At 37.2% G+C, this 15458-nt stretch overlaps 1 protein-coding gene across 1 annotated transcript in view; it reads left to right on the forward strand.

Annotated features, from left to right (window-relative positions):
• WDR44 (WD repeat domain 44) overlaps nt 1-15458 on the forward strand; it is an 89950-nt gene that overhangs the window by 49516 nt on the left and 24976 nt on the right. The window contains exons 9-12 of the mRNA XM_040265133.1: nt 4218-4324; nt 5522-5673; nt 7808-7946; nt 9205-9269. Coding sequence (XP_040121067.1) covers nt 4218-4324; nt 5522-5673; nt 7808-7946; nt 9205-9269 — 463 coding nt within the window. The remainder of the gene's footprint in view (nt 1-4217; nt 4325-5521; nt 5674-7807; nt 7947-9204; nt 9270-15458) is intronic.

Here is a 15458-nt window from a genome sequence, read left to right on the forward strand (position 1 = left end):
TGAGAGTCCTTTGGACTGCAAGGAGATCAAACCAGTCAATCATAAAGGAGATCAATCCTGAATATTCATTGAAAGGACTAATGCTAAAGCTGCAGTACTTTGGCCACCTGATGCAAAGAACTGACTCATTTGAAAAGACCCTGATGCTGGGAAAGATTGAAGGCAGGAGAAGGGGACAACAGAGGATGAGGTGGTTGGATGGCATCATCTACTCAGTGGACGTAAGATTAAGCAGGCTCCAGGAGATGGTGAAGGACAGGGAAGCCTGGCATGCTGCAGTCCGTGGGGTCACAAAGAGTCAGACATGACTGAATGACTGAACAACAAGAATATGTTGCAAAAGGATTTTGATCATACCATTCTTTTTTCCTGTATGAAAATCTAGCACAGTGGTAGTCATGTAGGATTTCCTTGATTATACACAAGTCCCTTGTTGTTCAGTCACTCAGTTGTGTCTGACTTTTTGCGACCCCATGGACTGCAACATGCCAGGCTTCCCTGTCCTTCACTATCTCCTAGAGTTTGCTCAGATTCATGTCCATTGAGACGATGATGCCATCCAACCATCTCATCTTCTGTCACGCCCTTCTCCTGCCCTCAGTCATTCCCAACATCAGGGTCTTTTCAAATGCATGGTGGCTAAAGTATTGGAGTTTCAGCTTCAGCATCAGTCCTTCCAATAAGTATGCAGGATTGATTTCCTTTAGGATTGACTGGTTTGATCTCCTTGCTGTCCAAGGGACTCTCAAGAGTCTTCTCTAGCACCACAGTTGGAAACAAACCATCAATTCTTTGGCACTCAGCTTTCTTTATGGTCCAAGTCTCACATCCATACGTGACTACTGGAGAAACCATAGCTGTGACTATATGAACGTTTGTCGGCAAAATGATGTCTCTGCTTTTGAATACGCTGTCTAGGTTTGTCACAGCTTTTCTTCCAAGGAGCAAGCGTCTTATAATTTCATGGCTGCAGTCACTGTCTACAGTGATTTTTGGAGCCCCAAAAAATAAAGTCTGTCATTGTTTCCATTGTTTCCCCATCTATTTGTCATAAAGTGATAGGACTGGATGCCGTGATCTTCTTTTTTTGAATATTGAGTTTAAAGCCAGCTTTTTCACTGTGCTCTTTCACCTTCATCAAGAGGCTCTTTAGTTCTTCGCTTTCCTCCATTAGGGTGGTGTCATCTGCATATCTGATATTGTTGATATTTCTCCTCACAATTTTGATTCCAGCTTGTGATTCATCCAGCCTGGCAGGCATTTTTCATGATGTACTCTGCATGCAAGTTAAATAAACAGGGTGATAATATACAGCCTTGACCTACTTGTTTCCCAATTTTGAACTGTCCATTGTTCCATGTCCAGTTCTAACTATTGCATTTGACCTGCATGTAGGTTTCTCAGGAGACAGGTAAGGTGGTTTGGTATTCCAGTTTCTTTAAGAATTTCCCACAATTTGTTCTGATACACAGTCAAAGGCTTTAGTGTCATCAATGAATCAGAAATAGGTGTTTTTCTGGAATTCCCTTGCTTTTTCTATGATCCAATGGATATTGGCAATTTGATCTCTGGTTCCTTTGCCTTTTCTTAATCTAGCTTGTACATCTGGAAGTCCTTGGCAATAATTTAGTCTAAGGCCAAAGGGAGTTCTCAGACTCAAGTCTGATCTTTTTCTTATGTGGAAAGTATAGCAAAGAAAGCATTGAGATTTTCTTAGAAAAGGTATGCCCATAGTGGAGGTATATGATAACACCTCAGCCATCTGGACCTTGGCTGTCTAGCAGTGGCAACTATTAAGGACGGTATAATTAGAATTATTCAGGAGACATAGAGACCTCTAGGAAAGAGAGTGCTCCATGCAGTAAAGTTCATTTGTTTTTTTAAAAAGCTCCTCAGGTTTATTGAAAACCTTTATACTTCTTAAATAATTTTTAAAAGTCTGGTCATCTGATATTTAGTCTCAGAGCAAAATAGAAGCATCGGACCATGACAGATATGTTAGCACATAAGAATGTCAGAGAATACTCTGATTGCAAGAGAAGAATCAGGAAAATTATAAAAAGGACTCATATATTGCTCAGCCATTCCACACGGCAGTGCTTTCAGCTTCTCACATCATGATGTTCAGAATCTGGTATCATTTGCACTGAATCCTGGGGTAAGCTGATGAGGCAGCTGATGGCCAGAAGAGACTGGCCCAGGGCTCTGCCTTCTTGGGGCCCTACCCTATTGCCTTGAGGGCTGAGAGGGGACCATTCTTATGGCCCACTTGGAATCATTTGAGAAGCCTTGGTGTATTAAATAGTAAAGATGGTAATTGATCCTGTTTATTAAAGAAATTTATTGAGCATTAAGTGCCATAAGAGGCACAAATGTATGTATTTTAGAGATAGTGTCATACAAAATGGCTAAAATATCTGCTTTGTTGCTTATAGTAGTAGTAAACCTATAGTTAATCAGAAAAATATAACTTCAGTTATAAATAGCAGAAACCTTATTGTGATTTTAAAAATGGTTTATCTGTTTTTAATCTGTATATGTATTTAATCTCTGTATCACAGATATAAACTAGTGGTTACCAGTGGGGAGAGGGAAGAAGGGAGAGGCAAGACAGGGGTAGGGGATTAAGAGATACACACTGCTATGTATAAAATAAGCTATAAGGATATATTGTACAGCATGGGGAATATAGCCACTAATTTATAATAACTTTATTTAATTTTTATTTTATATTGGAGTATAGTTGACTTACAATATCATGTTAGCTTGACTGGTGTACAACAAAGTGATTCAGTTATACATGTGCATATATCCATTCTTTTTCAGATTCCTTTCCCATATAAGTTATTAGAGAATATTAAATAGGGTTTCCCGTGCTATACAGTAGATCCTTGTTAATTATCTATTTTATATATAGTAGTATGTATATGTCAATCCCAAACTCCTAATTTATCTCCTCCCCTCCACCTTTCCCCTTTGGTAACTGTAAGTTTGTTTTCGAAGTCTGTGAGTATGTTTCTGTTTTGTAAATAAGTTCATTTGTATTATTTTTTTAGATTCCACATGTAAGTGATAACATATGATATTTGTGTTTGACTTACTTCACTTAATGTATGATAACCTCTAGGTCCATCCATGTTGCTACAAATCTCATTATTTCATTCTTTTTTATGGCTGAGTAATATTCCATTGTATATATGTACCTCATCTTCTTTATTCATTCCTTTGTTGATGGACATTTAGGTTGCTTCCATGTCTTGGCTATTGTGAGTAATGTACATTGGGGGTGCATGTATCTTTTCAAAGTGTGCTTTTGTCCAGATATATGCCCAGAGGAGTGGGATTGCTGGACCATATGGTAGTTCTTTTTTTATTTTTTTAAGGTATCTCCATACTGTTCTCCATAGTGGTTTTACCAATTTAAATTCCCACCAACATGTGGGAGGGTTCCCTTTTCGCCTTACCCTCTCCAGCATTTATTGTTTGTAGACTTTCTGATGATGACCATTCTGGCTGGTGTGAGGTGATGCCTCATTGTAGTTTTGATTTGTATTTCTCTATTAATTAAGGATGTTGAGCATCTTTCCGTCTGCTTTTTTGCCATCTATATGTCTTCTTTGGAGAAATGTCTATTTAGATCTTCTGCTCATTTTTAATTGGATTGTTTAGTTTTTGTTTTCTCGATATTCAGCTGGCGGGAGCTGTTTTTTTATATTTTGGAGATTAGTCCCTTGCTGGTCACTTCATTTACAAATATTTTCTCCCATTCTGTGGGTTGTCTTTTGTTTATGATTTCCTTTGCTGTGCAGAAGCTTTTAAGTTTAATTAGATCCCATCTTTTTTGTTTTTATTTTCATTACTCCAAGAGTTAGCTCCAAAAAGATAGTGCTGCAATTTATGCCAAAGAGTGTTCTACCTGTGTTTTCCTCTAGTGACATTATAATGCTGTAGAGGATATGATACTGTCACTGGGGAGAATTGCCTATATTTCCTTTGTAGCCATATTGATTTGAGTATATTTATTCCATAAAACAAGGGATTTGGGGAGTTAAACACCTACTATTTATATAAAAAAGGAATTATTTCAAAATGATACATTTTACCAGTCACAGCTCATGAGATTATCTGTGAATTGTTGAACTTTTACAGTTAGTTGAGTTAATAAGAAGTAATCTGGGTTGGTTTTTTTTTTTTTTTTTTTTTACATTTTTGGTAAGGACTCAACTAAAGAAGTTCCTAGGAAAATCAGTAAAGAGAGCGAAGCACCTTGCTGAGGAATATGGTGAACGTGCTGTAAATAAAGTTAAAAGTGTTAGAGACGAAGGTAAGGGAAATAGAACCCTTCAACTGAATATTTAATTGATTTGTAGTCATTTAAGTTTAGCCTGTAGTTTATAAGAAACATTCTGCTTTATTGAAAGTAATAAATCTTTATAGCTTTTATCTTAGCATTTTGATAAATCATATTACTCTCACTATCAATTTTATGAGTGGAAAGAAAAATTTATTTATCTTAAACATGAATTTGTACATATTTTGACTGTGGCAACTTGGAAGAGCTGTTTGTTTAATAATCAGTTGTAAATTAGTTTTGTACGACTAGTGTTTATAAATATTCTCAAAATTAGGTAGATTTTCTGAATTTCTGCACCTTAACTTCCTGTGCCCTTGTTATAACTGTATTGATTCATTTTATTTAATAAGCACTTACAGTATTTATTCTGTGCCAAACACTGCTCCCAGCACTTTCACCTGTATTAGCTCATTTACTCCTCTTAAAAAGTCCATGAAGTAAGTACCATTATTGTTGTTGTTTAGTCACTAAGTCATATCTGACTCTTTGTGACTCTATGGACTGTAGCCCACCAGGCTCCTCTGTCCATGGGTTTTCCCAGGCAACAATACTGCAGTGTGTTGCCATTTCCTTCTCCAGGGGATCTTCCCGACCCAGGGATTGAACCCATGTCTCCTGCATTGCAGGCAGGTTCTTTACCACTGAGCCACCAGGGAAACCCCCATGACTGAGTACAGCGGGGATACCATTATTATCCCATTTTATAGATAGGAAAACTGAGGCACAGAAAGGTCGAATACCTTCCCCATAGTCACATAGATAATAAATGACAGAGCTGAATTTGGACCCAGGCAGTCCATGAGGTCACAAAGAGTCGGACACGACTGAGTGACTTCACTTTCACTTTTCACTTTCATGCATTGGAGAAGGAAATGGAAACCCACTCCAGTGTTCTTGCCTGGAGAATCCCAGGGATGGAGGAACCTGGTGGGCTGCCGTCTATGGGGTCGCACAGAGTCGGACACGACTGAAGTGACTTAGCAGCAGCAGCAGCAGCAGCAGTCTGGTACTACCAGACTCCATGCTGCTAAACCGATATGCTATTTAGTAGTAGACAGATTTTGCTTTTCCAATTAATGAATCTTCTTGTTAAGCAGTAGATATGAAAATATGATTGTAGCAATATCTGCATTAGCTAGTGATGCTTTCTATTGCTTTTCTATTCAGTTTTTCATACTGATCAAGATGATCCTTCATCAAGTGATGATGAAGGAATGCCATATACAAGACCAGTTAAATTCAAAGCAGCACATGGCTTCAAAGGACCTTACGATTTTGATCAGATCAAAGTGGTACAAGATCTTAGTGGTGAACATATGGTAAGCAACCTTTTTATTTTTAAGGATTGATTCTGTTTTCATTGAGAGAAATAATTTGGCTTCTATAAAGCTGATGTCTTATTATGTATATAATTTTGCTAGCCTGAGCCTGAAGAGTGAATTGATATAATATGATTTAATGAATAAGTAATGCAGAGTCTGTCTCTGAACTGTTGTTCAAGAAGTGACTTATAAGTAAACTCTAGGCCTGTATCATTAAGAAAGCTATGTAAACTTTCTCTTACCAAAGAAAGGTACCAAACTTAAAAGCAATTAAGGGTGATCTGTCACTTTGAACAATGTTTAAAATGTTCCCTGGTATATTTTAAATAATTTATACAAATATTTCAGAAGCTCAGTATATTTTGTGAAGTGAAAGAGCAAAGAGAGAGGTAGAGGTACAGGTTGTCTTAAAATGTACCCAAAGTAGATGTCCAGTTCACAGAGTACATCACAGTTACCCCCTGAAAATGCTAGAAACACAGGGAAGAGTGTAATAAACTTAGAACTGGGTAAGTGATGCTGTGGGTCTTTGGCCAGGGAATCTACTTATCTATTTACATTTTTAAATCTAAAAGTTGGCTTATACATATCAGATGGCAACCAGATTTAAATTTACTTTGGTGCTTATAATCTACACGTAAAACATTTGAGTTGTAGAACATAGGGAACTATATTCAATATCCTGTGATAAACTATAATGGAAAAGAGTATAAAAAAGAATATGCATTATATTTACAACTGAATCACTGCGCTATATGGCAGAAATTAACACAGCATTGTAAATCAGCTACACTTCAACAAAATAAAAGTTTTTTAAAAGCTTGAGTTATTTATAGTAAGTTCCTTAAGGAATCTGATGAATTTCCTTGTACTGTATTGAGTCTTTTTCAGTGTTTCTAGTTTTAAGTTAAAATCTCATGGCAATAAGCTCCAAATGACAAATTTCTTAACATTTTTGTGGGAATTTTGTAGAAATGAATATTCCAGTAAATAAACCGTTACCTCTAACTTGGATGATCTTTTTGATCTGCATAGATATATGTTATCAATTTAATAGTGGTTATAAGGTTATTTGGGATTTGGCCTTTCCAATTTAAGGATTCACATTCTTTATTGCTTTCCCCCACATACCTCCCCACTCTTTTCAGTACTGTCTGTCTGGGAATTTTAGCAATATGCTACAAAACTTTTTTTCTGGGGAAAAAAACAGAATGAAACCACACCATTCCAACACTTCCAAATGCCCAGTGCTGTGAGGATTACTGCTAAGGTGCACCTTATTCTTCCCTCAGCCCTTGTCAAGAGTTGTTATTGCTATTCTCAGGGCTGTGCCCCCTCCTATCCCACTTGCTGTCATGTTCAGCTAGGAGACTAAGACCCCAAACTAGGATTTATACTTTTGCAGTGAAGGTTTCTGGCCACCTCAGATCTCCCATTTCCATTAATATGTAGACAATATGTGGGCCTTGAAGTTGTTAGTTTACATTATAGCAAACTGCAGCTCAGCTGTCTTTCCCCTGTCTTCTAAAGGCCCCTTTTGTGATATTATAGCGCCTCTGGACTGTTAGCTTTAAGTGGTGCTAGTCATGTGAGCATTATTTTAGTATACAATAAGTCCCCTACATACAAACCTTCAACCTGCGAACTTTCAAAGATGCGAACCTGCATTCGCATGTCCAGTCACGTAAGTTAGTTCACGTGTCTGGCATACATGGTCACATGTGTGCATCCTCTACAAGTGGCTGTGCTTTTGTGTACTTTACAGTACTGTATAAAGTACAGTAGTACAGTATCCTTATTTCAAGCCCAGGATGTCTGGAAGCAAGTATGGGTGGTACTACTGTACTTTTCAAGGTACTGTACTGTAAGATTAAAAATGTTGTCTTAATTTTTTGTGTTTGTATATTATTTGTTTGAAAAGTATCATAAATCTATTACAGTACAGTACTGTATAGCCGATTGTGTTAGTTGGGTACCTAAGCTAACTTTGTTGGACTTAAGAACAAATTGGACTTAGGAAGACACTTTTGGAATGGAACTTGTTCATATGCAAGGACTTTATTGTATGTATCATTTGGCTGAAAAATAATGTCTCAACTTTTGAACTTTGAACCTTCTTTTGTTTTCACAGGGAGCTGTGTGGACCATGAAATTTTCTCACTGTGGCAGATTACTTGCCTCTGCTGGACAAGACAATGTAGTGAGAATATGGGCTTTAAAAAATGCTTTTGACTATTTCAACAATATGCGAATGAAATACAATACAGAAGGTATTTTTCCTTTATTGGTGGGGTTTAAAAAATCCGGAGACATTAGGTATAATAATACCCTCTTATCTGGCAATCATTTGCAGCAACCACTACTTTCCATAAAAGCCACAAACCTAAAAGTAAGACAGAAGTCAACAGCAAAAAGCATCTAAACCCAGTGAAAAAAACTACCACAAAGTTTTTGACTTTATCTCTTATCAGGTATACTGCAGAGTTAAATTCATGAACTATTGAGGACAAGGTTGTTTGGTTTCCTCTGGTAACTTTCAAGTCTATCCTAGGTTAAAATGAAATGTGTGATTAATCTAGAAAAAGAATGAGAATAATACACACATCTAATAAGTAAAGAATGATTAAGGAAATATAAGCCATGGAAAGTAAATGTGATTTGTCAATACATCAACGAGTATATGAAACTAGGTTAAATGGAAAAGAGAAACCCCAGAATATGATGTGTATACGCACGATTACAACTATGTAAAATATTTCTGTATTATGTTATCAGCAAAGTGTTTAGAATTGATGTTTTAGGAGCTTTAAGTGTATAGGATTATTTTCTTGTAATTATTGTCATTATTTAACTGCAATACATTTTCACCACAAACCTCTTGCTATCCAGTCATCCAAGGCTGAATACATTAAGTTAACATATGGGAGAAAGAAGAATAGAGGTGACCATGGGCAGGAGTATAGAATATAGTAGCAGTAGTAGTTTGAGGAACATAGAAATCTAGGGAGAGCCACTAAACCGGCCAGCGGGGCCCATATACTTTAGTAGCCCCATGAGGTTGTTTGAAATATGTTATAATAACATAATTTGAGATCATAATGAGTTGACAGAAAGTAAAGCTGTTTATTATACATTTCTTTTATTGCCCTGCCTAGAGCAGACAGACAATTTTCAGTGGCCATTGAGCCCAGACACTTTTTGCCCCTTTATTGTTCGTCTTGCTAATTGTTCTGATTGACAAGAATGTCTTCACAATGAATAATGAGGATATAACAATATTTTATTAAATTGGAGATGTGATTAAGCCAATTTATAAAGATTCTATATAAAAATAATAAAAGCAAATACTTTGGTGCCTAAGAGTTAATGCTTTGCTTGTTTAGAAAAATACATTTTTCTAGAATGATGCATTCTATGACTTTTAATTAAGTGTTACTGTATTATTATTTGTGATTGATGTTTTCTCTGTGTGTGTATATACAGTTGTATATACATACATGCCTTTTTACAATTATTATGTCGTTTTAGGACGTGTGTCCCCATCACCTTCTCAGGAAAGTCTAAATTCATCAAAATCTGATACAGATACAGGGGTATGTTCATTATTTTATGGTTACTGTTGTTACATGCTATGATTTTTTTTAACCATGAAATACCTTATTGTTTATCAGATATTACAGATTCATGAAAGCACTTAAAATTGAGATGCATTAGAAATGAGAATTCCTTTCTGTTAGAATTAGTAAATGAAAAATTATGATGGTTAAAGGTTGTCACACAGTGACTAATATTACTCAAGCTGCCATACTAATGTAAATCTAAACAAAAAAATTCCCTCTCCTCAAATCCATGTGAGATACTTTATTTAAAAATTTTCTCCTAGTTTTTGCCCACACCACATAGCATGTGAGATCTTAGTTCCCTGACCAGGGATTGAACCTGTTCCCCCTTCAGTGTCTTAGACACTGGCCTACCAGGGGAGTCCCTAGATATTTTTAAAATAATAAAAGTAATGGATACCTGAATAAGAAGTAACTAAGAAAAGAAAAAAAGATACTGAAATATCTTAATTTTTCCATCTTCTTGGTTTAGTAAATGCTTTATTCCAGTGTCAGGTAGTTTAAAATATCTTAATGATTTTCATTTGGTCTCAGAGCTGGAAAGTTAAACATAACCAGTTTTAAACCTAAAAAGCAGAATGCAAAATTTTCTAAGCTGTCCCCTGTGGTTCTTATGTATTGAGTGAGGCAAAGGTTATGTAAATAAAGAGAACCTAAAATGTTCACCTGCTCAGTAGTATTTTCCTGGGATTTCATTAGCTCTGTGGTATTTGACACTAATTTTTCCCTACTCTAAACATACTCCCCTCAGTTTTCCATGGTTCTGTTCTTCCTTGTTCTCTTCCTATACCCCTGCTGTCTCTTCCTCTTCCACCCCTTTAAGTATTGCTGTTTTTCTTGAGTTTTGTCCTTTGTCCATTCTCAATTAAGATATTCACTTACTGCCTCCAATCCTGAACTGGCTTTGGCTCCAAAATTCTTGTCTTCTTTCAAGAGCTTTATGTTTTTTAAACAACAATGAAATCTTATTGTGCATGCTGCCCTTTTCACATAACAATATATAAAGGCTCTCTCCACCTACATGTTCTTTAAGCACATCAATTTTGAGTGTCTGTTACATGTTCCACACATTGCTGGATTCAGCAAAATCAAAGGAGACTTATTTTGTGGCCTCAGGGATCTTGCTGACTAGTGAAATAGATATACCTGTAGTTATAGTATTTGATGGTAATACTCTATCGAAGATACTACACAAATATACAAGTTAGCCTTATGAATCAGGGTGTCAGGAAAAGCTCCCTGGAGGCTTTGAATGAGGAGTCAATTATGTAAGACAAGGAAGGAAGGGGAGTATCAGAGCAGATAGCAAGTGCAAAAGCATGGAGGCTGAAACAGCATGGCATGTTAAAGGTACTACCTGGCTGGACCAAAGGCTGCATGTGTGCGAGTTGTAGGAAAGGAGACAGGATTGGGATTTTAAGTGGCTTTTTATGTTAAACCAAGGCATGAACTTTATCCTCAAGGTACTGGGGAAGGATGGGCTTTGAGGAGTTTAGATCAGAAGCTGAGTTAAAATGTTGAGATTTTTGTTTTGGAAAGAGCATTCTGGTAGCAGTGTAAAAGACAGATTGGATGGAGGTTCCAGGCTAGAGACAGGGAGATCATTTAAGAGGCTCTCAACTTCATAAAGAAATGAGTACTTCAGTTATGGTAGATTAAGGTAGCAATGAGTCTAGAAACCATAAAGAGGAGCTGAATTGGAGAAATATAAAAGAAAGAATTGATAACTCACTACCTGGGGCAAAAAATGAGTAGCATAGGATGATTCCCATGTGTCTGACTTGAGCAGCTGGTTAGATATTAATGATCATTCATGAAAATGTATTTTATTATTATCTACTCACAACCCTGCTTCTGCTCTTTTGAGCCATCTTTAATGGCATCAACATCCATAAATTGCCTTTTTTAACTCAGTTAGAAACACTCTATTACTTTTTCTTTCTCACTCACAGGTCAAATTAGTTAAAAATTCTATCCAATCTAAGTCTTCCTATGCCCATGGAATCTGTCACCTCATCACTTACATCATCTTGACCCTTGATACTTTAGATGCTTGCTGTAGGGGCTGTAGCCTCCTAATTGGGTTTTCTGTCTCTGGTCTCTACTGCCACTAGATTTTTTTCTTTTTTTTTTTTTTGCCACACCACAAGGCTTGCGAATGGAACCTGTGGCCCCTGGTTTGGAAGCAAGGAATCCTAACCACTGGACCATCAGGGAATTCCAGACCTGACTGTATCATTTTGTGATTTAAAATCGTCTAGTGGCTCCTTGTCACCATCCTTCCTGATATTACCTCTTCTTACCTTTTTAACTCCGTACTAATTTCTTAGTACCTCTGCATCCTACTTGCTAGGCCAGGTGTAGGTTTGTACCCTAAATACTCACTTTCATGTCTTCATTAATGTGGTTTGCTTTGCCAGGAATTCCCTTCCTATCCCCTTTCCTTACAGAGCAAAGCCCTACTTATCCTTCAAGATTCAGCCTAAATATCTTATCTTTTCTTATTGTTTTCCCTGAGTCATGCAAGCAAAATTGTTCCTCACTTCTGTTCTGATAGTATGTTATATGTACTTTGACATTGATATTACTTACTGTGTCTTCCTTGGCAGTTTGTCCCTCTGGCTAGGCTCAGAACAGATTGAAGGCAAATATCTGTGTATCACAGATCTTAGTATCCTTGAACCTAACCCCATGCCTGACTGCAGCAGGCCTAAATCTGTTAAATTACCACTTCTATGCCTTTCATTCATTCCTATTCCCTTATCTGGATGCCTGCAGTCTCCTTTTTTTTTCTACTTTAAACTTGCCTGTTCTTCAAGGCCCATTTCCTCCATAAAGCCTTCACTAACTAATGTAGTGGTTAAAATTTTAACTACTTTGCTTTAGGGGAAAAGGATTTGCTTTTATTAGTTTAATTCACAGTAAAGTTCCCAGGTCTTGATTACTATTAAAAACAGGGACTATTTGTACCATCTTATATTATCTTATTTTAACAATGCTACTTACAAATTATTAACTACTTCCATTCGTACCCCCCCCCCCGCAAACCCCTAAGTAACTCCCAACATTGTTTGAACAGAAGACCTATTAAATGAGGAGCATAGGGACTTTCCTGGCAGTCCAGTGATTGGGATGCCACACTTCCACTGAAGGAAGCAAAGGGTTCAGTCCCTGCTTGGGTAACTAAGATCCCACATGCTCTGTGGTACAGCTGGGTTGTAGGCTGGCAGGCGCGGGGGGGGGGGGGATGGGAAATGAACATAGTAGTTCTTTTTTTAAAAAATAAATTTATTTATCTTAATTGGAGGTTAACTACTTTACAATATTGTATTGGTTTTGCCATACATCAACACGTATCCACCACAGGTATACATAGTTCTTTGACCCAGAAAGTACTGATGCCCTAAAGTACTCAACTCTTTTTTCTGGAGTAGTTGAGTATCATTTGTATCTGTTATTTTCAGGAAAAGATTCTTTGGGGTTTCTTTCATGTCTGTCATTCTATATGGAGACAGTTAAATGAAGACTCTATGCCTTTGGAGTTTGATATCTAGTATTATCTTTGAACCTATTACTTGCTGCAGTGAGGTACAGTAAGCACAGTGGAGTTTATTTCCCTTATATATGTGTTCTTTTCTCTTTTTCCTCATGATAGTGATATCTTATATTTTATCTCTTTTGAGATATAGACTTACATCTCTTATAGACTCTTGGCTTCTTAGCATCCATGTAAAATAGAGTCCATAAAAGTACTTATTGTACAGTTGGGCATACAGAGTGACATACCCAACATCACTCACCTACTCATTGGTTATGCCAAGCCTAGAATTCTGGCTCTTATACTCTGTTTCTATTGATTTCCGAAAGTAGCTCAGTAAACATAAGGAAGAAGGATGTGTTTAGTTTGCTCCATTATGCTACAGTCATGTAACATTTCTTCTTGACACTAGAAGTTGTAAGTATGATGTTTGCCTAAAAATTAATGTTTTTCTTCAATAAATCTATTTATGTTTAGTGCACTTGATTAGTGGAATACCAATACGGTTGTTATAGCATTTAGTTTCTGCTTAAAATTTTTGAGAATAGATTGTAGGGGAAGAAAAAGTTTCCTCTACCATCTTACATTCTGTGGCTGGGATCTATGAAATAATCTGACAAAAGACAGATTAAGGGGAGAGACCGTTTATTATGTATGCATATGGAGGCCTTCCTAGGGAAAGAGTGAAGACCCCAAAAAGCTGTTATACACAGGAGCTTATATATCATTTTAACAAAGAGCAAGAAGTTAGTGGAAAAGTGACAAGATAAAGAAAAAGGAGTTTAGGCTTTTAGGGGCAGTAAATTGTGAGAAGGTAAATCTGTTGGGGAAACTAATGGAAGGTAACGGTTATTTACTAAGATTCTGTTGAGGCAGATAAGATTGATTCTCTCCTTCCTGGTAAGGGAGAGGTGAGGGGGAAACACTTTCACAAAGGGCATTTTATGCTCTGCTTTCAGATAGAAAGGAGGAGGGCAGATGTTTTTTCTTGTCTCTTTCTTCTCAGTTGCCTTCAGCTCAAAAGAATCCTTAGGCAAAGGGGCATGTTTTGGGGTGACATTCTTATCCCCTTCAAAATCATTAGAGTCTAAAACTTGGATGAAAGGACTTAACTGTAAGAAAGTGAGAGGAAATTTTTGTGAAATTGTACACATGCAGTATTTTATTTAAAATGCACACTAGTTTATATTTGGTTCAGTCAACAAACAGTTATTAAATGTAAAAAATGTGTTAGGCACTAAAAATATAAAGATGCAGTGGATAATTCATGCCAACGAGCAATGTGTGGGAGAAGACATATATCAACAATGATAATATATGCCCAAAACAGAATTACCATTTTCCTGAGAAAACACTCCTTTGATGGTCTACATACTTGATATCAATCAGGTCGCTGTTTAATAAATATGTCATCTCCTGAGTTAGAAGCTGTGATCACTTTTCATCCTTTTGTCTCTTTCAGTGTCTACTCATTTACCATATCCTGTCCACTTAATCTGAAATGTCTTTGGAATCTGGCCATTCCTTTCATTTCCACTACTACAATCCAGGCCTTTATCTCTTACCTGGACCATTATAGCTGTTCTCCCAGATTCCACTCTTTGATCCACACTGCCAGCAGAATTAGTTTCCTGTAAAACAAATCTGATCATGTTCAGTTCAGTTTAGTTTAGTCGCTCAGTCGTGGCTGACTCTTTGCGACCCCATGAATTGCAGCACACCAGGCTTCCCTGTCCATCACCAGCTCCCAGAGTTCACTCAAACTCACGTCCATCAAGTCAGTGATGCCATCCAGCCATCTCATCCTCTGTCGTCCCCTTCTCCTCCTGCCCCCAATCGCTCCCAGCATCAGAGTCTTTTCCAATGAGTCAGCTCTTCACATGAGGTGGCCAAAGTATTGGAGTTTCAGCTTCAACATCAGTCCTTCCAGTGAATATTCAGGACTGATCTCCTTTAGGATGGACTGGATGGATCTCCTTGCAGTCGAAGGGACTCTCAAGAGTCTTCTCCAACACCACAGTTCAAAAGCATCAATTCTTCGGCGCTCAGCTTTCTTCACAGTGACTACTGGAAAACCCATAGCCTTGACTAGATGGACCTGATCATGTTACTCTACTGTTTAAACACTCCTTTTGGCTCTCTTTTTTTTCCTATAGGATTAAGTCTAAATTCCTTAGATGACTCAGTCTTTCAGAGATCAGCCTGACCTCAGCTCTCACTGTTATTTCCAACCCTTCCCTCTCCCAAACCTTATGGGAGCCACTTGGTTGTTCATGCCCCAACAAAAATGTCAGACCCTTTATTGATTCCATGTATTTACATATGCTTTTCCCCTTTTGCCTGGGAAATTCATTTAAGACTTTTCTCCTCATTGAAACATTCCTTGCTTCACCTAATTTAATCAGTGCTCCCTCACTGTTCCCATGGTACTTTACCCATAGTTCTGTTAAAAGCATTTACTATATACTATATCAATTTATGTAACACCAGCTAACATTTTATGAGCCTTTACTCTGTGCCATGTATTTTACTAAGTACATTTTATGTCTTACTTAACCTCACAACAATCCTGGTACTGTTGTGAAGTACTATTAAGAACCCTGTTTTACAGATGAAGAAAAGAA

This window comes from Oryx dammah, unplaced genomic scaffold (assembly GCF_014754425.2).
Source record: "Oryx dammah isolate SB20612 unplaced genomic scaffold, SCBI_Odam_1.1 HiC_scaffold_23, whole genome shotgun sequence".
In the NCBI taxonomy this organism is placed as follows: Eukaryota; Metazoa; Chordata; class Mammalia; order Artiodactyla; family Bovidae; genus Oryx; species Oryx dammah.